A 24,322-nucleotide genomic window follows, 5' to 3' on the forward strand; every position below is an offset into this window, starting at 1 on the left:
CTTGTTGTCAGCGATGGGATTGTCTTCTTTATAGATAAATAAGCCATTGTTGTTGTAGAGCCGCCCGTGTTGTTGTGATGATGCTTCGCTAGAGCAAGACTCGCTATAAATGTTTCAAAGTGTAACTCAACTGAAGAAGACCGTATAGCCTGCTGTCTAACTAACAACAAGGCTATATTGCTCCATTCAGTGTTTATTATAATAACCTATTTGAGCTCATCATCACCGTCCAGGGAACCCACACTGTGGCCGGATAATAATAAACAATAGCGCACAGACACAGCCGCTCATAGCGAGGGGGGCGTACGCGCATAGGTCAGTGGCCAATCAGAGCGCAAAACGGGAACCCGGAAACACGAACGCATCGGTAAAAGCATACACACGGCCTGGCTGGGGTGCTGCATTCAGGGTGATGCGTCTGCACTAAATCCCAGCAGCAGTCCCCTCCAGGCAGACATTCATTACACAATCCCCACCCTCTCTCTCCAAAATGACTCTCCTCTCCTCTTCTCTCCTCAGCAGATGTATCCAGCCAACTCTGGCCCAGGCGTTGTGTTGTGCACGGCCCCTGTGAGATCAACCAATAACCTAAACTAACCTATTGTGTCGGAGCTACGAGTGGGCAGCTACTGTACTCTCTGAGTGTAAAAAAAACGAACTCTTGAACACACACACACACACACACACACACACACACACACACACACACACACACACACACACTGCACTGCACCTTAATATGCACATACACTTTTACGCAGACGCTGTCGCTGTTGGGCTTCATTATCAAGACATACTGTTAGGCGTATGACCATACTGTAACGTTTGGGCTTTTGCTCTCACTTGACAAGCTATTCGTTGTCAGTTCTTCTCTGAGGCGTGAGTACTCTACCTGAAAGCATTTGTTATCGCTCACGTCGGGAGCATAATTGTGATACCAAGGTTGGTGTCATGCTTTGACCATTTAGTATTCATTTATTCATTAAAATATTTATCGTGTGGATGTTTGCCCTGCAAACATTTCTCAGTTCGAGTTAGAACTGCTTCCTCGTTTTTGGAGACTAATGTCTTCCCTTTTCTTTCCCTGTTTCAAAGTATTTGTTTTGTCGTGTTATGCTTCGTGTTCACAATAAAGAGACTGTTTAATTGTGAAAGAACAACTATCGCATTCCGCCTCCTCTGTTCAACTCTGCAATTGGGTCCAACACACCTACCCCATCGTAACACATACGATGCCTGGTCATACGGCTCTATATTCTCTCATTATACATGTAAATCGACACAAGGCAAATAGCTAATAGAGAGGACAAATTTACGTTGTGCTGGACGGCAGGTAGACAGGAAGTGACGTGAGTCACACGCTCAAATGGTAGCTGACAGGGGTGAGGGGGCTTTATTCATGAATCCCCCCCCCCACATGGATATCTTTGCCAGGCCAGTGCCCTTCAGGACCCTCCATGCTGCCCTCACAATGTATGTATGTACAGTATGTAGAGTGATGCTGCACGTCCAGTCTATTGTGTTATTGTGTGTGCGCACGCACGCATTAGTGCTCATATTTGGTGAGTGTGGTGTGCTTGCCTTTAATCTGTGTCTTGGTGTTTCTATGCATACGTGTGTGTGTGTGTGTGTGTGTGTGTGTGTGTGTGTGTGTGTGTGTGTGTGTGTGTGTGTGTGTGTGTGTGTGTGTGTGTGAACTGACTCCAGCCGAAGAAGGGGGGCAGGCTCCAGCCCAGGGAGTAGGCCCAGGCCACCGACAGCACCATCACGGCTCGTTTCCGGGACAACATACCGATGGAGGCCAGAGGACGGGTGATGACTAAGTAACGGTCCAACGCGATCACCATCAGAGTGATCATGGAGCAGATCCCAAATAGAGCCCCGCAGAACGCATACAATTCACAGCCTGGAGAGGGAGGGGGGGGGGGGGGGGGGGTGGATGGAGAGAGAAAAGGAGGGAGAGGGATGGACAGAGATTGAGTGGGAGAGAAAGAGAGAGCAATTATAGACAAAGAATCAAGCAATCAAGCACTGTTTATCAGAGGAGCCGATCAGAGACAGGTGAGACAGACAGAAGGTCTGCAGAGAGAGGTGAGACAGAAGGTCTGCAGAGAGAGGTGAGACAGATAGAAGGTCTGCAGAGAGAGGTGAGACAGAAGGTCTGCAGAGAGAGGTGAGACAGAAGGTCTGCAGAGAGAGGTGAGACAGAAGGTCTGGAGAGAGAGGTGAGACAGATAGAAGGTCTGCAGAGAGAGGTGAGACAGAAGGTATGCAGAGAGAAGTGAGACAGATAGAACAGGGGTTCCCAACATTTTCAGGCCGCGACCCCCAAATAACGGTGTCAGAGAGCCGCGACCCCCACTATTATAGGAGGTTAAAAAAAAGTATAATTTTTTTTTTTAATATAAATGGAAATGTATGGTTGAAACATGCAAACGTTCAAATGCACACACACTAATAAGCATTGGAGGCGTTTAACCAGGGCCGGACTGGGGAAATCATTCAGGCCAGGAAATATAGTGCGAAATATAGCCCCAGTCAGGCCACTTTTTAAGCAGAGGGTCTGGGGGTCCCCCACCAGGACATTTCTTGTTACAAAGACTTAATTTCCTGCATTTTGGTGCAGGATTCTTTTTATTTGTACCCTTTAAATGCCAGTGTTTGTGATGGCATCACAATTATTGTTAAAAAACAGGCTAGCATATGTATGATTAGCAACAACACTGATTTTGATGGATTTTCTGTTTTTTTGTAATGTCAGATTGAAAAAAATACAATCTTTTATTTAACTTCAGCCCTGATCATAACACCACATATTAATTTTATAATTTTAACCCTTTAAATGCCAGTGTGTGTGGTGGCATATATTTGCAATATATCAAATGCAAAGTAAATTTTTCTGGGGGGGATTATTACAGGCTAGCATGTGTCAATGATTAGCAACAACAGTTTTTTGTAAGGGTCCCGCCTCCACCAATCACATGCGCCTCCCTTTGTGTGTGTGTGAGAGCAAGAGAGAGAGAGCGAGATTTTTATTTTATTTAACCTTTATTTTACCAGGTAGTCACTTGAGATCAAACTTGTGTGAGTTGCAGTAATCTCCTGGTTGTTCCCCACCTAGGTTATCTATTGCGCTGCTGCAACTAGAAACACTATGATTTTTTTTTAAATCATCTGGCGACCCCCCAACGGCGGCTCGCGACCCACCTGGGGGTCACGACCCCCACTTTGGGAACCCCTGAGATAGAAGGTCTGCAGAGAGAGGTGAGACAGACAGAAGGTCTGCAGAGAGAGGTGAGACAGAAGGTCTGCAGAGAGAGGTGAGACAGAAGGTCTGCAGAGAGAGGTGAGACAGAAGGTCTGCAGAGAGAAGTGAGACAGAAGGTCTGCAGAGAGAGATGGGAAGATACTTTGCATACTGTACACGGAACGTAGACCAATCTCGGTCACTCTCTTTGTCTGGGAACGGCCAAAACCAAATTCGGTCACGCCCCATTTTGCGCGACATCCAGGCTTTTTTTTACTGTCAGCGTTTGGAAATTTCATGCTGACAGGTAGGTGAAGTGAAATTATACTTATTTTAGAATATATATATCAAATTTCATGAGTATTCATCTATATTTAGTCATCTAAAGACTATTAGATATGAACGTTTGTACCAGTAAAAAGTGGGAATCTCTAGAATGTGTTTTGGGCGACGGTGTTTACAAGTGCGGGTAGCCTCTCTAATCAATTTAACATTATACACAACACTTTCTGTTGTCAGTAGATGGCAGAATTGGTTTAAAAGGTGAAAGTGTTATGACTACAAAATGACTACAAATCCCAAGACCTTTATCATCTAGTTGTTCACAGGTCAGCACCGGATTAGGAAAATGTGATCTGAACACAGTAGCGTTAAACTATTAATGCAACCTGAATATAGTGACAGAGAATGGTCACCTAATTATCTTAATAAAAGTGCATCATTGGCATTATGTTTGTTGTCTAAAGGGGAACATAATGGTACAATTTAAGATTTTAATGTTATCCGCATATAAAGGACAAATAAAACATCGTTAATTTGTAAGAAACCTCAATGAAAACGGTACAGGGTAAGTTATAGTCGCTATTGTTATGAAAATGTGATAGAATCCTATAAAAATGTGGACGAATTTGGTCACTGTGACGTTACCTGCGTTGGTTGTGTGGCCATTTTCTTGTGGAGCACCATAGTAGTGAGAAAAGTAGCCTACTGTATGGACCAGTGTTACGTGCCAGGCTGTTTGCCACTGTGTCCTGTGTTGCAGCAATCAGCTGCTAATTGGGAAGCTGCCTGTCTGGGCTCAAAATGCCCTCCCCCGCTCCACACACTGCCACTCTACTGCTGGAAGACACTGTGGGACCAGTGTCTCCCTCCCTTCCACCACAATTGACCTTTTGTTTGTGCTAGTTATGATAATAAATATATCCTTTTGGTTTAAACTTGACCGTTGGTGTCTGTGTCCCCTTTATGTTGCTTCCCTCTGAGCCAGGGTCGTAACAACCAGCATAGTGAGAAAAGTAGCCTACTGTGTGGACCACCATAGTAGTGAGAAAAGTAGCCTACTGTATGGACCACCATAGTATTGAGAAAAGTAGCCTACTGTATGGACCACCATAATAGTGAGAAAAGTAGCCTACTGTATGGACCAGCATCGTAGTGAGAAAAGTAGCCTACTGTATGGATCACCATAATAGTGAGAAAAGTAGCCTACTGTATGGATCACCATCGTAGTGAGAAAAGTAGCCTACTGTATGGATCACCATAGTAGTGAGAAAAGTAGCCTACTGTATGGACCACCATCGTAGTGAGAAAAGTAGCCTACTGTATGGACCACCATCGTAGTGAGAAAAGTAGCCTACTGTATGGATCACCATAGTAGTGAGAAAAGTAGCCTACTGTATGGACCAGCATCGTAGTGAGAAAAGTAGCCTACTGTATGGACCACCATAGTAGTGAGAAAAGTAGTCTACTGTATGGACCACCATCGTAGTGAGAAAAATAGCCTACTGTATGGACCACCATAGTAGTGAGAAAAGTAGTCTACTGTATGGACTACCATCGTAGTGAGAAAGGTAGTCTACTGTATGGACCACCATCGTAGTGAGAAAAGTAGTCTACTGTATGGACCACCATCGTAGTGAGAAAGGTAGTCTACTGTATGGACCACCATAGTGTAGTAGTGAGAAAAGTAGCCTTCTTCAACAAAGCTGCATCACCTAGATCAGGGTTTCTCAAACACAGGTCTGGGAACCGTTGCCGCAGTGGCGGCTCTACCACTAGGGGCGCTCGGGCGCCGCCCCCCCTCAGCTCCTACCCTGGTTATATGAGAGAACAAGAAAAATAAGTTTTTAGTTTTTAGTTTTAAAGCCCTATAAATAATATAAACATGTTTAAAATTAATAATATTTACTCATTTTAAGTATGTTTGTGTTTCCAATGCACAATATAACGTTATTATATTAAAAAAGAAATACTCGTTTTCTTGAACAGGAAGTGACGTTTTTTTTTATTTTTTCGTATTTCTCGCCCGGGCTAGAAGCGATAGCGCTCTGAGTGCGCGTCACAGTTTGATCGCTGTCTCCGTCACAGCCAATCAGTGCATACAGCGTTGTGCGGTTGAAATATTACTATTATGTTGGAATCCGAGCGCGATTTGAAGCGGTCTAGGCAGCAGCGTGAACTTCCGTGAAGAATTTCCATAGCCGCATTTCGCGGAGACGCTCTCTGATTGGCCGACGCCAGTATTTTTTTACATGGCAGAATTTCACAGAGACGATCTCTGATTGGCCGAATCCAATTTCTAATGTTCCAATTCTAGCTTCTAGCTTGGTTCCTAGGTTGGTCCTAGGTTGGTCGGTGGAGATAGTTGTGTTGTTGTGAGATGCATGCAGCTGTTTGTCTTAGACGAGCGTACCGTGACTGCAAGTTCTTTAGACTGTTAAGCTTAGGCACTCTTTCAAAGTTGGTTAAGGTTAGAGTTTGTCTTAGAGCATGGCGATAGAACGCCAGGTAGTTTGCAGTCTGTTCGAGCGGAAATGGACAAAGGAATGTACTTGTTGAGTGTTGTGCTAACGAGCTCAGCTAACACTTGGCTAACATAGCTATATGGCGGATTATACACGTTTATCAAGCTCTCCTGCCCTGGCGATAGAACACCAGGTACTGGTAGTTTGCAGGCTGTTCGAGGCGGACATGGACAAAGGCACTCACAGTACTTGTTGGCTATTAACAAGCTATATTATGAATGCAGTGTGGAGGGACATGCATGGACAATGGATGGACATCAATACAGGCTGGGTGGACAATGCCATGGAGTGGATATACTTTATCAACAAGCCCTTCTGCCAACAACAAGGTAGATTAGCGATATTTCTCTCTCTCTCTCTCTCTCTCTCTCTCTCTCTCTCTCTCTCTCTCTCTCTCTCTCTCTCTCTCTCTCTCTCTCAGCCACTCAGATAACGCTTCTCTCTCTCTCTCTCTCTCTCTCTCTCTCTCAGCCACTCAGCTAACGCTTAGTGGTAGATTAGCGATCTCTCTCTCTCTCTCTCTCTCTCTCTCTCTCTCTCTCTCTCTCTCTCTCTCTCTCTCTCTCTCTCTCTCTCTCTCTCTCTCTCTCTCTGCTTAACGTTAACGTTTGTAAATAGTTTTTTTTAGGAGCAGTACTACTGCTGGCCATTCATGAAGCGAGACATTGCTGATTGTTTATTATAACACAAGACTATGACTACCAACTGCCTAGCCAGCCGTGTATCAATCTTGGATGCAATAATAACGTTACTTACCACACTGACTATGTCGATGGCTCATTGATTTAACTACTGCAGCTCTCTCGGATTGAAAATACGTGGATTATGGCTTGTTCAATATCGTCTATGTTTGAATGAATGAATGAATGAGAACTTTATTAACAGATTGCAGAATGGGTACAATACAGTACGGCTCAATACACACAATTGTTAAGGGGATGCAGACCAGAGAAAGACGTTTGTCTTGTTTACATCAGGGTCCCAGATTTTCGATTCATATCGATAGTTTAATAGCTAGCCTTGGCTCGTTTAACAATATGCAAAATATGTGTACAGCCCTGTACTCATACTGAAGTTATTCTTGGTATATAATAGGTCTGATTGTGTAACGAATCGATTCCACGTCGCGCTGTGTGTGAGAGGGAGAGATCTGCCTGTGTTTGTAGACGGGCGAGTTTTGTTTCTAACTTTTCTATTTATATATTGTGTTTCAAGTTGTGAATTAGAGTCTAGACTATACTTTATTTGACTGGTTGTGTGTTGTTGTAGTAACAGCTGAGCGACTCGTTCATAAGAGCCGATTCATTGCCGTGAGCGTGAGTCGAATCGCTCACGTCTTGCCATGAGTGTTGCGTGGTACTGTACTGTACATGTTTGCATTTTGCTAAATGTTTGGTATAGCGCCCCTAGTGGCGAAGTACCCACCGGCCGCCACTGCGTTGCCGGTCCCTGTGGTGTTATCAAGTGGTCCCTGACCTGGTTATCTGCTGTGGACTGTTTTCTAGTATTAGTTTGAATTGAAGATGTTCCTGAAGGTGGTGATATTATTGCCTGCCAGTCCCCAAGACAAACACAACCGTTTGCCTGTCTCTCATGAGAGACGCTGAAACCACTTCTTGTAGGAGAGGATCTCTTTGTGACTTATAAGCTTCCTGCCAGGCCAAAGTTTCAAGTTCAAGTTTTGTTTTATTTTTCACACAAGGTACATTATAGTGAAATGCTTGGTTCTGTCTGAGCCTCCTGATATTGTGCTTGATACAGTAAAAAAAAGTTAAAGAGTAAAAGACACAAAATATACAATAATATACAAAACTAAAATGTACAAAATGCACAAAAAAAGAAGAAGTTGTGCAAATTTGTAAGAATGATAAAAGATAAAAGATGGGGCGGTCAGGTGGCGTAACGGAGATTGCGTTCGTCACCAACCCCGGAGCGGCCAGCTCACAGCTCCGGGGTCGTCACCAGCTTGGCTGGCCGTTCACACTAATACAATTGGCAGTATTAGAGGGTGGGAGAAGCTGGCGGGGTGGGTCCGGGTCGTTGTAAACAGCGACTCTTACAGTTCGGTCGGGGCGCCTGCTAAGCGCGGATAGGATCTAAGTGGGATAGTGTGATCCTTCCACACGCTACGCCCTCTCAGTGAGAATCCGCGCTGCCAGGTGAAAAGAAGCGGTTGATTGGCTGGACGTGTGTCGGAGGAAGCACGTGGTAGCCTCCACTCTCCCAGACCGACTGTGGGGGGTAAGTGCGCAGCGACCAGGAAGGGGATTGGGAATTGGCATAACGACTAACATTGGGATGGGAGAAAATCGGAGGAAAAAGGAGGGGGAAAAAGATTTAAAAAAAAAAAAAGAAAAAAAGATGGTGCAATGTTTAAAAAGTGTTTAAAGTGTCTGAAATGAGTGAATGTTTAAGGTGAATGTTTAAAGTGAGTGTGTGCATGTGGATGTGTGTGCAATGAGTGTAGAATGGATGAGTTTAATGTCCAGTGTGGACGATAACACAGTGCCATTCAGCATCCCTTCAGCTTCCCGTGTCTACAATAACACGGTGCCATTCAGCATCCCTTCAGCTTCCTGTGTGGTGTTAAACCACAGACTGTTTCTGGTAATGCCGTCCGACAAACAGTAGCATGGCAGGCCCGGGGACGAGCAGACTCTGGGACATTTCCCCCCCAGGCAGTCAGACTCATGAAGGAATAACACATCTGGCTGGCCTGCCTGTGACTGTGTGTGTTCATCTAGTGCCACTTTATCGCCGCTACTGATTTAGCACGCACGGCACTACACCCATGCAATGTGTGTCGTGTTAAAGTCCAGAGCTATTTTATATTAGTAAATGGAAAAAAGTAGTAGAACGCGCTCACCTCACTAGACTTGACACTGGGTGCTGTAACCTCTGATACTATACATAAAAAATAGGGAAACAAGTCCAGGCACGCACTCCAGGTTTTTCACATTTATTGGCAGCCTGAAATCATATGACGTTTCGGTGTGAACACACCTTCAGAATGGCTTGCATAAAGCATGAAGGGTAAGTGACCAAGTTTATACAAGTCAAACAGGAAGTGACAACACATTTCAAAAAGAGATCTACACAAGAGTACAAAATACCACTTACAAGCACAACCTTTTCAGAAGCATGTAATACACGCTGTGTATTGCTGCAATCCCCATGGCTGGATGTTTTCTCTCCGAGCCATTTAGAAGGTAAAAGTCGCAATAAGACTCTTTTTTTACCCTTTCCACTCCTGTCTGGTGGTGTTTCCATGTTGAATTAAAGTACTGGTCTGTAATCCAAAGGAGGGAGAGTAGAAAGTGTATAGTAAACCTTGTTGATGTTTTGCTTTGACGGCGTTGTTGGGAGCTGAGAATAATGCGACTGTCCATGTCGAAAGCCGGAAGACCAGTCCAGGATCATTGATAATAGATCTATATATCGATCTGGATCGATGTATCGTCCCACCCCTAGTGAATACCGGGGCCAATTGGTCGGCACAGACTTTTAGGATGCGGCCGGGGATACCGTCCGGTCCTGCTGCCTTCCTGATATTCATGTTCTTAAAGGTCCTCCTCACCTCATGTTCTGTTATCTTGAACACTGAGTCTCCATCGGCAGTGGCTCTCCCCTCTATTGCAGTGGTCTGTAGGCTGGTGTTGGCCCTGCCACATACCTCTGGAATCAGCCTGTTCAAACTTATAGCCTGTAGCGCCGTTTTGCCTCTGTTACTGTCCTCCTTACATTGTATCTCACCGCCTTGTGCTAGTTCGTGTTGCCTGTCACAAGCCCGGCGTTATAAGCTGAGGTGTGACCTTTCAGAGCCTCACGGACGGATTTGTCTACCCAGGGCTTTTGGTTTGGGAAAACTCTAATTGTGGTAGAGGGGATTGTTTCTTCTACCAGAGTACCAGCAAAGTCCAGCACTGTTTCAGTGTAGTCATTTATATTGAGGTCTAAGCACTGGTGTGACTGAGTAGTGTACAGGTCTAAGCACTGGCGTGGCTGGGTAGTGTAGAGTTCTAAGCATTGGTGTGGCTGTGTAGTGTACAAGTCTAACCACTGGTGTGGCTGGGTAGTGTAGAGGTCTAAACATTGGTGTGACTGCATAGTGTACAGGTCTGAGTACTGGAACGGCTGGGTAGTGTAGAGGTCTAAGCACTGGAACGGTTAGGTAGTGTAGAGGTCTAACCTCTTTATCAAAAATGTGTCTATTTTCTACATTTCTTTGACGATTGCATACCCAAAGTAATTTGCGATTTATTATACTTTATACTTATAGCACATGCATGAGTCTGGTCTTTTTTTGAAAAGTAACATTCTGAAGTTTCTTACACAATAAATAAACATCACTTTGAGTGCTAATGAAATAGAGTAAAAGAGGTTTGAACACACTGAAGTTTTGTATACTCACGTTTATTTGTACTGGTTGCCAGATGCCTGTTTTTAAGTTCCAGCTGAGAGGTAGGAGCTGGACAACACAATGGTTCCATAGCCTGAATCTTATGTAGTACAGGTCCAAAGTTTATAAAAATCCCCAATTAATTTCGATGCTCTACTCAAAACAATGGACCTCTTCATCTTCTCCCAGTGCCCGTCTCGGATCGCTTTCGGTGCAGACGCTCGTTGGCTACAACGGTGGTCAATCATTTTCGCCATCAGCAGTGACTGGTCAGTTCAGGGCCGCTCACAACCAGACGTGGTCACTCGTCCAAATGGCTTGTCAAATGACGCTCGCCGGATGTTTAGTCTTGTAACTCAAGAATGGAATCACGCAATAGGTTTAATGTGGTGACGATCGAAAGGCGGCAAATTCAACTTTCCAACAATGATGATCGGCAGAAACGCAGCCCGGAGCCGATAGACGAGAGCCAATTTCTGCGACGTGCGCGCAAGTGCGTGACAGCCTGCCGTTGGGTCGTCCGATGCTTAAGAGGCTAAGGTGGACAAGGCGGATGGTGGGAAGTAACAGGGGGAAACACACGCCGCTCATCAGGAGGAAGACGTTCCTCTTCCCCATCCTGTAGGACCGCAGTGGAGAAGATTGTTTCCTTCGGCTGGTAAAGCAGCTACACAGAGAATCTGCGGCAAGATACATCAGTGTCGTCTTGCTTGCGATACCTTTGTGTGTGGAGACAGGTTTCTTGTTTATAAACATGCCGTGTTCGAGCCAGGCCCCCTACCCATGTTCATCTGCTGCGGGGCTCTATGGAAAAAACATGGCACTCCTCTGACTAAAAGTATAATGGAGCTCTATGGAGAAACCATGTCACTCCCCTGATTAAAAATATAATGGAGTTCTATGGAGAAACCACGACACTCCCCTGACTAAAAGTATAATGGAGCTCTATGGAGAAACCATGGCACTCCACTGACTAAAAGTACAATGGATTTCAATGGAGAAGCCATGACACTCCCCTGACTGAAAGTATAATGGAGCTCTATGGAGAAACCATGACACTCATCTGACTAAAAGTATAATGGAGCTCTATGGAGAAACCATGGCACTCCCCTGACTAAAAGTATAATGGAGCTTTATGGAGAAACCATGACACTCCCCTGACTAAACGTATAATGGAGTTATATGGAGGAACCATGGCACTCCCCTGACTTGGAGTAAAATGGAGCTCTATGGAGAAACCATGACACTCCCCTGACTAAAAGTATAATGGAGCTCTATGTACCTTTCTCCCCAAAGATCCACCTCTTATTCATGCTGGTGGTGAAGAAGATGGGAGCCTGAGTGACACACATCAGCAGGTCAGTGATGGCCAGGTTGATGATGAACATGTTGGGAGGCGTCCGCAGACTCCGGCTCCTACACACACATGTACACACATGTACACACATGTACACACACACACACACACACACACACACACACACACACACACACACACACACACACACACACACACACACACACACACACACACACACACACACACACACACACACACACACACACACACACACACACACACACAAACAAAGAAAAGAAAGTGAGTGAGTAGATGCCACTGGACATTAGGGTTGGGTAGCGTTCACATTTGAACTGATACCGGTACCCGACGGTACCTTTGTTCGGTACTTTCATTATGACAAAAATTAATTCTGTTGTAATAATAAACCAAAGTGTAAACTTCTCAATTTCAACATTGTTATCACACCACACAAACTAAAACCCCTCCCTACCTCAAATTATTTTTTAATGTTGCATGATCATGCGATCATGATTTATTATGTACTTTTTTTAATAAACTTTTTATATCAACATTATCTTGCCATCCTCAGTAAATACTATCAAACTCCTCTGACCTCATCTGGTCTTTCCAAAGACCAGAGATGGGACATGCGCGCACAGTCACACACACACAAAAGGATAATGGCTTATAGCAGACTTCATTTGATTTTAGAATATTTCAGATAATGAAATGATAAATATAGGTTTGAGTTTGAGCCTCTTGGTTGCCGTAGTTAAGTAATGTCACACTAGGAAGTCAACACACAGAGTTGTAACATGAAGCTCGATGCATGGAGCGATATATATAAACAGCCAATAAATGTTATCTTTGAACCTCGGTTGTCAAGCCTCGTCAATATAACACCCCCCCCCTTTCCTCACTAATGTAACTGGTGTCGTGGAGTCACTCCGCTGTGAGCGTTTCCAAGGTTAGCGGCTAACGTTAGTTAGCTTAGCTTAGATAGCACTCACATCAGTTAAAACACTGTGTGTCACCTTGTTTGTAGAGCTAAATCTATATTTTATATTATAGCTATGGATACAATACCATGATCATTTGACAGTAACTATCTTCCGTTCAAGATGCAATACGTTCACGCGTTATCCCATGGTGAATATAAGTATAATTTTGGAATGATCCGGGCTAATTCCTGGGAGGCCACTACAGGACGCAACGTGAATTCTACTAAAACCATTGGCGTTTCGTCCCTGGACACGCTACTATTTTCAAATCAAATCTATATCATAGGTATTATGTTTCATCATGATTGCATGAAAGGGGTCGTTTCTGATTATTTGATTGCCAGTAACGTAATTCGTTATTACCACAACACACGCCGATCAGGGGGATGGGTATGATAACCTTGCACGATCAAGCTGAAATTTACGTCAGATTGTCCTTATCTGTGATCGGTGGTATTCCAAAAAGAATATTTCAATTATTTGATCGCCATCTGGTCCATCCTATGTCCATCTGGTCCATGACATAACCCATCACAACATATGGATCGGGGGTCCCAAAAATGATTCAATGCGATCGGGTGAAGCCCTAGGTTTCCCATTATTACTAAAAGTCTGTCCGGAGCGGTTTAAACGTAGCACTCGGTCTGGAACAGGGTTTACTGCACTCTCGATACTGCCTACTAGCAGGATCTGGCTGGTACTGCACCTTCGGAGTCCCAGTATGCCTTTTAACGGCAACATAGAGGTCCCTGACATTGAATAGGATATTAAAATCGATTAAGATCGAATTAACCGCTGGCGCCCAATAACGCATATATACGTGGTTGGCCGCGAAAGTGTTAAGGTGATGTGGACATAACAGGAAAGGCGAGGATGGCAAGCATGTTAGACATATGTGACCCGCGGTCTAGGTCGGATTGTGCCGGCAATGAACATTCCTCTGAGGTTCGGAGGGGAGGCTAAATACTCCGGATGGAGATGCGCAGATATTACAGCTCATTTCCATTCCGAGACAATGGACTCAATAGGCTACTTTGTTGGCGATGTGAAACATTCATATCTTTGGAACAGTTTGTGTTAAATTGTATCTGAATGAGGCATACAACTATGGCAGCAGTGCGCAATATATTAAGTCCAGCGCACGCTCCTGAGACTGAATGGCTCATAACGTTCAAAGCTGTCCGCTCTCTCTCTCTCCCTCTCAAGTAGCCAAACGTAACGTCACATTATGAAAACGAACTGGGTAGTAGATTTAACTTCATTAGCTGAAATATTCTAAAATCATTACATTTACATTTACATTTAGTCATTTAGCTGACGCTTTTATCCAAAGCGACTTACAAGTTTTGTACGACAAGTCATCAGGAAGGGTACAACTCTATCAGCTGAGTAACAATGTTCATCAAAGTGTTGCGTGTTACAGTGTAGGTTAGTTTATTAGGACAAGTGCAGGGACAGTAAAGTTAGTTAGGGTTAGAGTTTTTTGTATTTTTTATTTTTTTTTATATTATTATTTCAGATAATGGTTGAAGAAGTGTGTCTTAAGTCGACGGCGGAAGATTGGACGGGTTTCGGCTGTCCTAACTGGGGTGGGTAGTTCATTCCACCATTGTGGGGCAAGGACTGAGAATAGGCGGCATCTCTTTGATGACCCTCCCGGGGCTTGGATAGGAGTAGGTCTGAGGCGGCAAGAAGATGCAGAGCGTAGGGGTCTTGAGGGTGTGTAGTTAGAGACCATTGACCGGAGGTAGACGGGAGTGGTTCCCTTTGCCGCACGGTATGCTAGGGCCTTGAAGCGGATACGTGCAGCAATGGGGAGCCAGTGCAGGTCCCTAAGAAGTGGGGTGACATGGGCCGACTTTGGTAGGTTTGAGATCAAGCGGGCCTCTGCGTTCTGAATGAGTTGAAGAGGCTTGGTGGCAGTGGCCGGGAGGCCAGCGAGCAGTGCGTTGCAGTAGTCGAGGCGGGAGATGACTGTTGATTGGACGAGGAGTTGGGTGGCTTCTTTTGTCAGGAAGGGGCGGATCCTTCTGACGTTGCTCAGGAGGAATCTGCAGGTTCTGGTTGTCGCTGCGATGTGAGCAGATAAGTTCAACTGGTCCTCGAGGACAACACCAAGGTTCTTGGCGGTCGGGGACGCGGTCACAGCTGCATTCTCGACTGTGATGGAAAGGTCGGTCAGGGGGGAGGATTTGGCCGGCAGGTGGAGCAATTCTGACGGCCGAGATCCGCTCAGAGACGTGGATATCTGAGGGAGGGAAGGAGAGGAAGAGTTGAGTATCATCGACATAACAATGATACGAGAAGCCATGAGACGTGATAATGTTACCCAGTGATTTAGTGTAGAGGGAGAAGAGAAGGGGTCCTAGGACCGAGCCCTGGGGGACACCCGTCCGCAGGGGGCGGGTGGCCGACAGGGTCCCTCTCCATGATACTTGGTAGGAGCGGTCATTGAGGTATGATGTCAGCCATGTCAGCGCAGAGCCAGCCACTCCCATTCCTGCGAGGGCCGTGAGGAGGATCTGATGGTTGACTGTGTCGAAGGCTGCAGATAGATCTAGGAGAATCAGGACAGAGGAGAGGCCTTTCGCTTTTGCTAAGTGAAGTGCCTCTGTGACCGCAATGAGGGCCGTTTCTGTGGAGTGGCCAGTCCGGAAGCCAGACTGATTAGGGTCTAGGAGGTCATTCTGTAAGAGATAAGCAGTAAGTTGGTTGGATACAGCACGTTCAAGTGTTTTAGAAAGGAAGGAGAGAAGAGAGACACGACAATAGTTGCCTATGACGGTGGGGTTCAGGGTTGGTTTTTTTATGAGGGGCGTGACTCTGGCTTGTTTTAGGGAGGTGGGGACCACCCCCGAGTTGAGTGAGGAGTTGATGGTTGCAGTTAGGAATGGGAGGATGTCCGGTGCTATGGTCTGGAGGAGTGGGGAGGGTAGCTGGTCCAGCTGGCATGTAGTCGGACGGTTCGACGTTACCAGTGTCAGGGTCTCGGCTTCTGTAATGGGAGAGAAAGATGACAGAGTGAAGGATGAGGTTCTCGATTCAGTATTTGGAATGGGTGGGGGTTGGGAGAAGGCGCTGCGGATGTTCTCCACTTTTTCCTCAAAGAAGATTGTGAAGTCTTCGGCAGAGAAAGATGATGGTCAGATACATGTAGGGGAGTTACCATGGTGTTAATGATGCTGGAGTTACGAGAACATATGAGATCCAAGGAGTTGCCTGCTTTGTGGGTGGGAGGCATGGCAGTGGGAGTCAGGTCAAACGATTGTAGGAGGGAGACCACTGGGACCGACTGAGATGAGTCAGGCAGGTTGAAGTCGCCCAATTACGTCTGCTATAAGCGTAAATGTGAGTGTGTGTGTGTGTGTGTGTGTGTGTGTGTGTGTGTGTGTGTGTGTGTGTGTGTGTGTGTGTGTGTGTGTGTGTGTGTGTGTGTGTGTGTGTGTGTGTGTGTGGCATGATGCATTTACTGGTACGGGTAGGTGCGGAAAAATGACCATTATCTCAGAGTAGGAAGCTCTGATCGACTCATGCTTGGCAGGTCACTTTAAGGGGTTAAATGGGGAGGGGGGTTACAGTATAATAGCACTGATTTCTGGGTAGAGTAGTCTATTATGCATATTTAAGATAATGGCTCAGTTCTTTTGAGGCCCCATTGCTCTCAAATAGGAATTGTGTTAGTGTCATGGTTCATAAGACATAAAAGTATCCGCCTGATTTGTACAAGTGATGTACAATGAACAGTGTACAATGTACAGTGATGAAAAAATGTAAGACGCCTCTAAAGGACCCAAGATCTGTGCTGGGTCACATATTGGTCCTGTTGCTCGCGCTGGTCTGTGTCTTATGAAATGCCAATTGCATGTCATTGAAGGTCTGCGCTGGTCTGTGTCTATAATGAAATGACAATTGCGTGTCATTGGAATTCCGATTATTTTCTTACTGGGTGGGTCTTAGGTACCGATTGATCTAACATGAATCGATACTCGGTAGTACCGACGTAATTTGGTCAGTACCCTTAAAAGCATAGAGTTCGGTACCCAACCCTACTGAACATAGAGAAGATGGGATGAGGGAGAGGCAGCAGACCAGTGACAGCAGCAGCTCCCTGCAGGAGGACAGACCCCAGGTCAATAGTGTTATGAAACATATAATCTTTCATCGTAATCTTTCATAATATAGTCTGATTTGTGACATAAACATGTTTTTCTTTTGTAACGCTCCCTCCCTAGTGGTCAATTTGAATTAACGTTTCTGGGTATGTTTCAGGTACTTATGTGAACATATCCTACAAAACTTGACCCTATCCTACAAGATGATTGGCCCAACAGTTTATGTGCTGAGCCACGCCCCTTTTGAAGTTCATTGGTCAATTTCTTCAAAAAGCTATTAGATTAAAACCTTTGATAAGCTTGTTCCAGTAAGGATCCACATTTAGTAGCAATCAAATATATCCAATATGGCAGACTTTATTGGTCCTAGAGGCACATTTGTAGCGTAATGATACATTGTCTGTACCAAGTTACGGCGTAGGTGTATGACCTTTACATTTTTACCATTAATCATAGTGACCCCATCAGGCCAATTTGGGTAATGTTCCAGGGGTCATGTCCCTGGCCTGCTGTCAGAGTTTCATTGTACTTTTAGTCAGGGGAGTGCCATGGTTTCTCCATAGAGCTCCATTATACTTTTAGTCAGGTGAGTGCCATAGTTTCTCCATAGAGCGCCATTATACTTTTAGTCAGGGGAATGCCATGGTTTCTCCATAGAGCTCCATTATACTTTTAGTCAGGGGAGTGCCATGGTTTAGCCATAGAGCTCCATTATACTTTTAGTCAGGGGAGTGCCATGGTTTATCCATAGAGCTCCATTATACTTTTAGTCAGGGGAGTGCCATGGTTTATCCATAGAGCTCCATTATACTTTTAGTCAGGGGAGTGCCATGGTTTCGCCATAGAGCTCCATTATACTTTTAGTCAGGGGAGTGCCATGGTTTATCCATAGAGCTCCATTATACTTTTAGTCAGAGGAGTGCCATGGTTTATCCATAGAGCTCCATTATACATTTAGTCAGAGGAGTGTCATGGTTTCTCCATATAGCTCCATTATACTTTTAGTCAGGGGAGTGCTATAGTCTATTCATAGAGCTCCATTATACTTTTAGTCAGAGGAGTGTCATGGTTTCTCCATAGAGCTCCATTGTACTTTTAGTCAGGGGAGTGCCATGGTTTCTCCGTAGAGCTCCATTATACTTTTAGTCAGGGGAGTGCTATGGTTTCTCCATAGAGCTCCATTATACTTTTAGTCAGGTGAGTGTCATGGTTTCTTCATAGAGCTCCATTATACTTTTAGTCAGGGGAGTGCCATGGTTTCGCCATAGAGCTCCATTATACTTTTAGTCAGGGGAGTGCCATGGTTTCTCCATAGAGCTCCATTATACTTTTAGTCAGAGGAGTGCCATGGTTTATCCATAGAGCTCCATTATACATTTAGTCAGAGGAGTGTCATGGTTTCTCCATATAGCTCCATTATACTTTTAGTCAGGGGAGTGCTATAGTCTATTCATAGAGCTCCATTATACTTTTAGTCAGAGGAGTGTCATGGTTTCTCCATAGAGCTCCATTGTACTTTTAGTCAGGGGAGTGCCATGGTTTCTCCATAGAGCTCCATTATACTTTTAGTCAGGGGAGTGCTATGGTTTCTCCATAGAGCTCCATTATACTTTTAGTCAGGTGAGTGTCATGGTTTCTTCATAGAGCTCCATTATACTTTTAGTCAGGGGGGTGCTACGGTTTCTCCATAGAGCTCCATTATACTTTTAGTCAGGGGGGTGTCATGGTTTCTCCATAGAGCTCCATTATACTTTTAGTCAGGGGGGTGTCATGGTTTCTCCATAGACCCTTGTTGGACTTTTTTTAGCGGCACAGTTCAACGCAAGTATGGGGCAACTCATATTTTTTATTATTATAGGGATTATATATTATACTGTGGGGGACAATAATGGACAATAGAATTCACATTCATATTCTGTCACCTCCATGTTCAATGTTATGCACAGGGTGTGGTTAGAGGGCATTGACGTTATGTAGTCACACGGGTTAACGTGATGACGTATTAGTTTGTATTAAGGAAGTGGGAAGTAAACATGAGACGTTACATGTATTGCATCTAAATAACCGTCTGGCAGTCTGTTTGTTCTGCACTCCTACATTGGTGACTCTGACAATCGTTTTTGGACGCTTCCAAAGACTGGATTACATTTTTTTGAACAAGCAAACATGAGTGTGAACGCTGTAGCAATGAAGCTACCGGAGTTCTGGGAGCAGCAGGCTGCTGTTTGGTTCGCGCAAACGGAGGCGCAGTTCGCTATACGGAGGATCACGGAGGATGATACAAAGTACTATTACGTGGTATCGGCGCTCGGCGGGGCTACCGCATCCAGAGTAGCACATCTGCTCGGGAATCCTCCGGAGGATGGAAGTAAGTACGACACACTGAAAGACGTGCTGCTAGAAACTTTTGGTCAGACGGAGTATGAGCGTGCACGTCAGCTACTGTCTTTGCCTGGCCTGGGCGATGCTAAACCATCGGAGCTAATGGATCGAATGTTGGCTTTACTACCAGGCAACCACAAGCCTTGTTTTATCTTTAAGGAGCTATTCCTACAGCAGCTACCATGGCAAGTGCGGTCGGCTTTGGCTAACTCTCCCATTACAGACTATCGGGCATTGGCTAAAGAGGCTGATAAGTTTTTCTCTGCTACACAACAGTGTCAGGTGGCTAACAATATTGTGTACCAGGTGGATGACTCTCCGCCCCCTGCTGTTGCTGCTGCCCTGTCCAGAGCCCCCGCCCCTGCCCAGAGACAAAAGCCCACAGGTATGTGTTTCTACCATGCACAGTTTGGCTCTAAGGCTAGAAGATGCCTACCCCCATGTAACTACCCCCATGCCAAGGGGTCGGGAAACGAGAGGGCCAGCACCCGCTAGCTGCCATGAGTGTTGGCCATGAAGGCAGTTTATTATTTATTAGAGACACACTTTCTGGGCGGCGTTTTTTGTGCGACACTGTGAGCGTTTTACCCGCATCTGTTTTGGATATACAAGCCGGAGTACGGGGTTCTCCACTAGAGGCGGCCAACGGCAGTCCCATACGGACCTATGGTGAACGGCATGTGACATTGTGTTTGGAGGGACAGCATTTCTCATGGACATTTGTTACCGCTGAGGTGTCTAACCCATTGTTAGGTGCAGATTTTTTGTGTGCCCATGGGCTGCTGGTGGACATTAAAAACCGGCGCTTGGTCAGCGCAGAGACTTTTAGCTCATTCCCATGTGAACTCAGTGGTTCTAGCTCCTCAAGGCTGTCCAGTACCCTCACTGCCTCTGAGTTCTCAAGTATGTTGGCTGAGTTCCCAGTTCTTACCATGCCAACTTTTTCAGCAGCTACAGCTAAGCACGGTGTGGAACATTATATACCGACTACAGGCCCGCCAGTACATGCCCGTGCACGGCGCCTGGATCCAGGTAAACTGGCTATTGCTAAGGCGGAGTTTGAGGCGATGGAGTGCCTCAGCATCGTGTGCCGGTCCAATAGCCCCTGGGCCTCGCCACTCCATATGGTGCCAAAGCCCGCCGGAGGTTGGCGCCCGTGTGGTGATTATCGCCGCCTGAATGATGCTACGACCCCTGACCGCTATCCTATACCACACATTCAGGACTTTTCATCTCGCCTTGCGGGGAAGGTCATATTTTCTAAAGTGGACCTGGTTCGTGGTTATCACCAGGTGCCGGTGCAGTCACAGGACATTTCCAAGACCGCGGTAATCACCCCTTTTGGGCTCTTTGAGTTCCTCCGCATGCCTTTTGGTCCCAAGAACACTGCCCAAGCATTTCAGCGCCTCATGGACAGTGTGTTAAGGGACCTGCCTTTCCTGTTCATTTATTTAGATGACATCCTCATCGCCAGCTCCTCCAGGGCTGAACACATGGTTCACCTCCGCACACTTTTTGAGCGCCTGAGTCAGCATGGCTTGATTCTTAACCCAGCCAGGTGCCAGTTTGGACTGCGCATAATTGATTTCCTGGGGCACCGCATCACAAAGGATGGGGCGGTGCCTCTGCCATCGAAAGTGCAGGCTGTGAGCGAGTTTCCGCAGCCCCCCACCGTCCGGGCGCTACAGGAATTTTTGGGTATGGTGAATTTTTATCATCGCTTTGTGCCTGGCGCAGCCCAGCTCATGCAGCCCCTCTACGAGGCACTCAAGGGCAAACCTGCTAAGCTCACTCTCACTTGGACAGAGGAGATGGATGGAGCTTTTAAAAACACCAAGCAAGCCCTGGCTAGGGCGGCCATGTTGGCGCACCCATTACCTGAGGCGCCGATCGCTCTCACAACTGACGCATCGGATTATGCTGTTGGGGCAGTGTATGAGCAGCTAGTCGATGGTCACTGGCAACCCCTCGCCTTTTTTAGTCGGCAGCTCAGAGCCAGTGAGCGCAATTACAGCACCTTTGACCGGGAGCTCCTCAGCCTCTATCTGGCGGTACGGCATTTCCGTTTCCTGTTGGAGGGCCGACCATTCACAGCATTTGTCGATCACAAACCGTTGACCTTTGCTATGGCCAAGGTCTCAGAGCCATGGTCCGCTCGCCAGCAACGCCAGTTGTCCTCCATCTCGGAGTTTACAACAGACATCCGGGAAGAACAACCCTGTCGCCGACTGCCTCTCTTGTGCTATCATCAGTACGGTCCACCTCGGGATTGATTATGCACAGATGGCAGCCGATCAGCTTTCCGACAAGGACGTCCAGGCATGTAGGACCACCGATACAGGTCTTCAGTTGGTGGACATCTCTTTTAATGACACTGGTTCTACGCTCCTGTGTGACATCTCACTTGGGCAGCCTCGCCCTGTTGTCCCTGCCGCTTGGAGGAGGCGGGTTTTCGACGCCCTTCACTGCCTTTCTCACCCAGGCAGGAAACCATCTCAGCTGTTGGTGGCAGCCAAGTTCGTCTGGCACGGTCTTAAAAAGGATGTTCGGGATTGGGCTAATGCTTGTCTGGAGTGTCAACGGGCCACGGTACACCGCCACAGCAAGGCCCCACTAACCCCTTTCAATGTGCCTGAAAGGCGGTTTGATCATGTGCACATAGACTTGGTTGGGCCACTGCCACCATCACACGGTTGCACCCACCTCCTTACCATGATTGACAGGACGACCCGTTGGCCAGAGGCCGTGCCACTATCTTCAACTACATCTGCCGACATTGCATGAGCATTCATCGGCACCTGGGTTGCCCGTTTTGGTGCTCCATCGGATATAACCTCCGACCGGGGGCCTCAGTTCACATCGGAGCTCTGGAATGCTGTGGCCCAGGGTCTCGGGGTGAAGCTGCACCGTACAACGGCTTATCACCCTCAAGCCAATGGACTGTGCGAGAGGTTTCATAGGTCAATGAAGGCCGCATTCAGGGCCAGTCTTCGGGACAATGGGTGGGTTGACAGACTTCCGTGGGTCATGCTGGGCCTCCGATCAGCCCCTAAGGAAGATCTTCAGTCCTCCTCAGCCGAACTGGTTTATGGGCAGCCATTGCGAGTCCCCGGGGATTTCATACCCAACACCACAACGCCTTGGTCTGCTGGCCAGCAACGGTCTGTTTTCCTGGACAATGCCAAGGTATTTAGGCCGGTGCCTACGTCACAGCACATTGTGCCCCAGGCTTATATTCCACCTGATCTCCATACAGCAAAGTACGTCTTTGTCCGCCATGATGCCCATCGGTCGCCACTACGGCCACCATATGAGTGGCCTTTTCGTGTTCTGGAGACAGGGGACAAGTCATTTGTAGTCGAGATAGGAGGGAAACCGGACCACATTTCAGTGGACCGTCTGAAACCGGCTCATGTGGACCTGGACCGTCCGGTTCCTGTAGCTCAGCCGCCGCGGCGCGGCCGCCCTCCGGCCATCAAAACCTCAAACCACCCTCCGGGGTCTACGAGTTCCACCATGACGCAGGGTTTCCCCCTGGCCGTTAAGTCCTCAGACCACCCTCTGGTAGTAACTGGTCCCGTCGCTACACAGACTCTGGACACCCGAAGCCGCTTCGGCAGGATTTTACGGGGTCCTCAACGGCTCATGCTGCCAGTTCTTGTGAATTCTGGGGGGGCGCATGTGGGGGACAATAATGGACAATAGAATTCACATTCATATTCTGTCACCTCCATGTTCAATGTTATGCACAGGGTGTGGTTAGAGGGCATTGACGTGTAGTATATTTCTATAGAATCCTACAATAATCTAAGGTTGTTGTACAGTACAATGAGATTGCTATCTGGAAGGAGGAGAAAGGGATCATACGTGATAGAATTGTTGGTCTCCTCATCTGACTTAAGCAGATGAGGAATAAACGTGTACGCCAGACAACCAGAACTGTAGTTCAACTCAACTGATTTATTTGAGCCAGGGCCAAGAGTGAATAAAAGGTTGCCTTTCACATACAATGATTATCAGATAAGCATTAACATGTCTGCTGTGTACAGGAATCAACAAGGTTTGCATCTCAAACCCTAACAGGTACACCAAACAGTCATTTGTTAACATAATTTGAACATACATTGAAAATACTGTAAGCCCTTTTTTGCATATAAGTAAGCCTGGTTTCTAAGCTAAGTTACATTCTAGTCTAACCAAACATACGGGTTCCGTCCGGCTTACTTACATCAAAAAGCAGTAGTCTCTCTGGTGGGGAGGGGTGGAGCCGCAGACCCCTGGGGTTGGTTTGGTCTGGGCTCCTGAATAACACTATGTTTTACTCTTAAGTACTCTCATTTCGGGCCAATAATAGCACATTTTACTAATACAGTTGGTCCAATCAGGCGATCTTCTGTGGGCGGTCTTCCCCAATCGATTTCCTAAGTGTCGCTGTGGGGGCCGGCTGCCCCCACCTCCTCGATCTTCTGGGTGGGTCTTGACTCAATAAACTGAGTGGGCTTCTAGTGGCCCCCGTCATTGTCTTCCTGTTGGGGACTGGCCCCAACAGGTTCTTGTCCTTCGGGTGTGGGTTGGTGTCGTCTTCCCTCAGTGAACAGAAGGGGGGGGCTTGATGGCCCCCCCTCCTTGGTGTGGTCTTTTGCTGAGTACAGAGGGGTTTTGCTAGTGGCCCCCGTCGGTGTGGTGGTAATCTGGGCACAGTAGGTGTGACCTTTGTCTGTTCAACTGTCTCTAGTCTCGTTCCTCATTTAGCCCTGCAGCCCATTCTGCTAAACAGTATACAAGGCATAATGTTTATGGTTTCCTAATTATTCACACATTTTAGTTATGGAATTCAAAGGCAATATTACCACAGACGTTATGTAGTCACACGGGTTGACGTGATGACGTATTAGTTTGTATTAAGGAAGTGGGAAGTAAACATGAGACGTTACTTGTATTGCATCTAAATAACCGTCTGGCAGTCTGTTTGTTCTGCACTCCTACAATACCACACAACTGAACGTTATTGGCATATATTGGAGCGCAGTTAGTTTGTCTCCCCTATTTTGAGTATTTAGCAACCATCCAATTT

The 24,322-nt window shown here is 46.4% G+C and overlaps 1 protein-coding gene across 1 annotated transcript in view; it reads right to left on the minus strand.

Annotated features, from left to right (window-relative positions):
- The window catches only part of opn4a (opsin 4a (melanopsin)), a gene marked incomplete at both ends in the record, with an annotated part of 308,754 nt that overhangs the window by 173,656 nt on the left and 110,776 nt on the right, over positions 1-24,322 (minus strand). Inside the window, 2 exons of the mRNA XM_084321904.1 lie at positions 1,703-1,906; positions 11,733-11,866. Coding sequence (XP_084178030.1) covers positions 1,703-1,906; positions 11,733-11,866 — 338 coding nt within the window. The remainder of the gene's footprint in view (positions 1-1,702; positions 1,907-11,732; positions 11,867-24,322) is intronic.

The sequence above is a fragment of the Notolepis coatsorum genome (assembly GCF_963971535.1).
Source record: "Notolepis coatsorum genome assembly, chromosome: 9".
In the NCBI taxonomy this organism is placed as follows: domain Eukaryota; kingdom Metazoa; phylum Chordata; class Actinopteri; order Aulopiformes; family Paralepididae; genus Notolepis; species Notolepis coatsorum.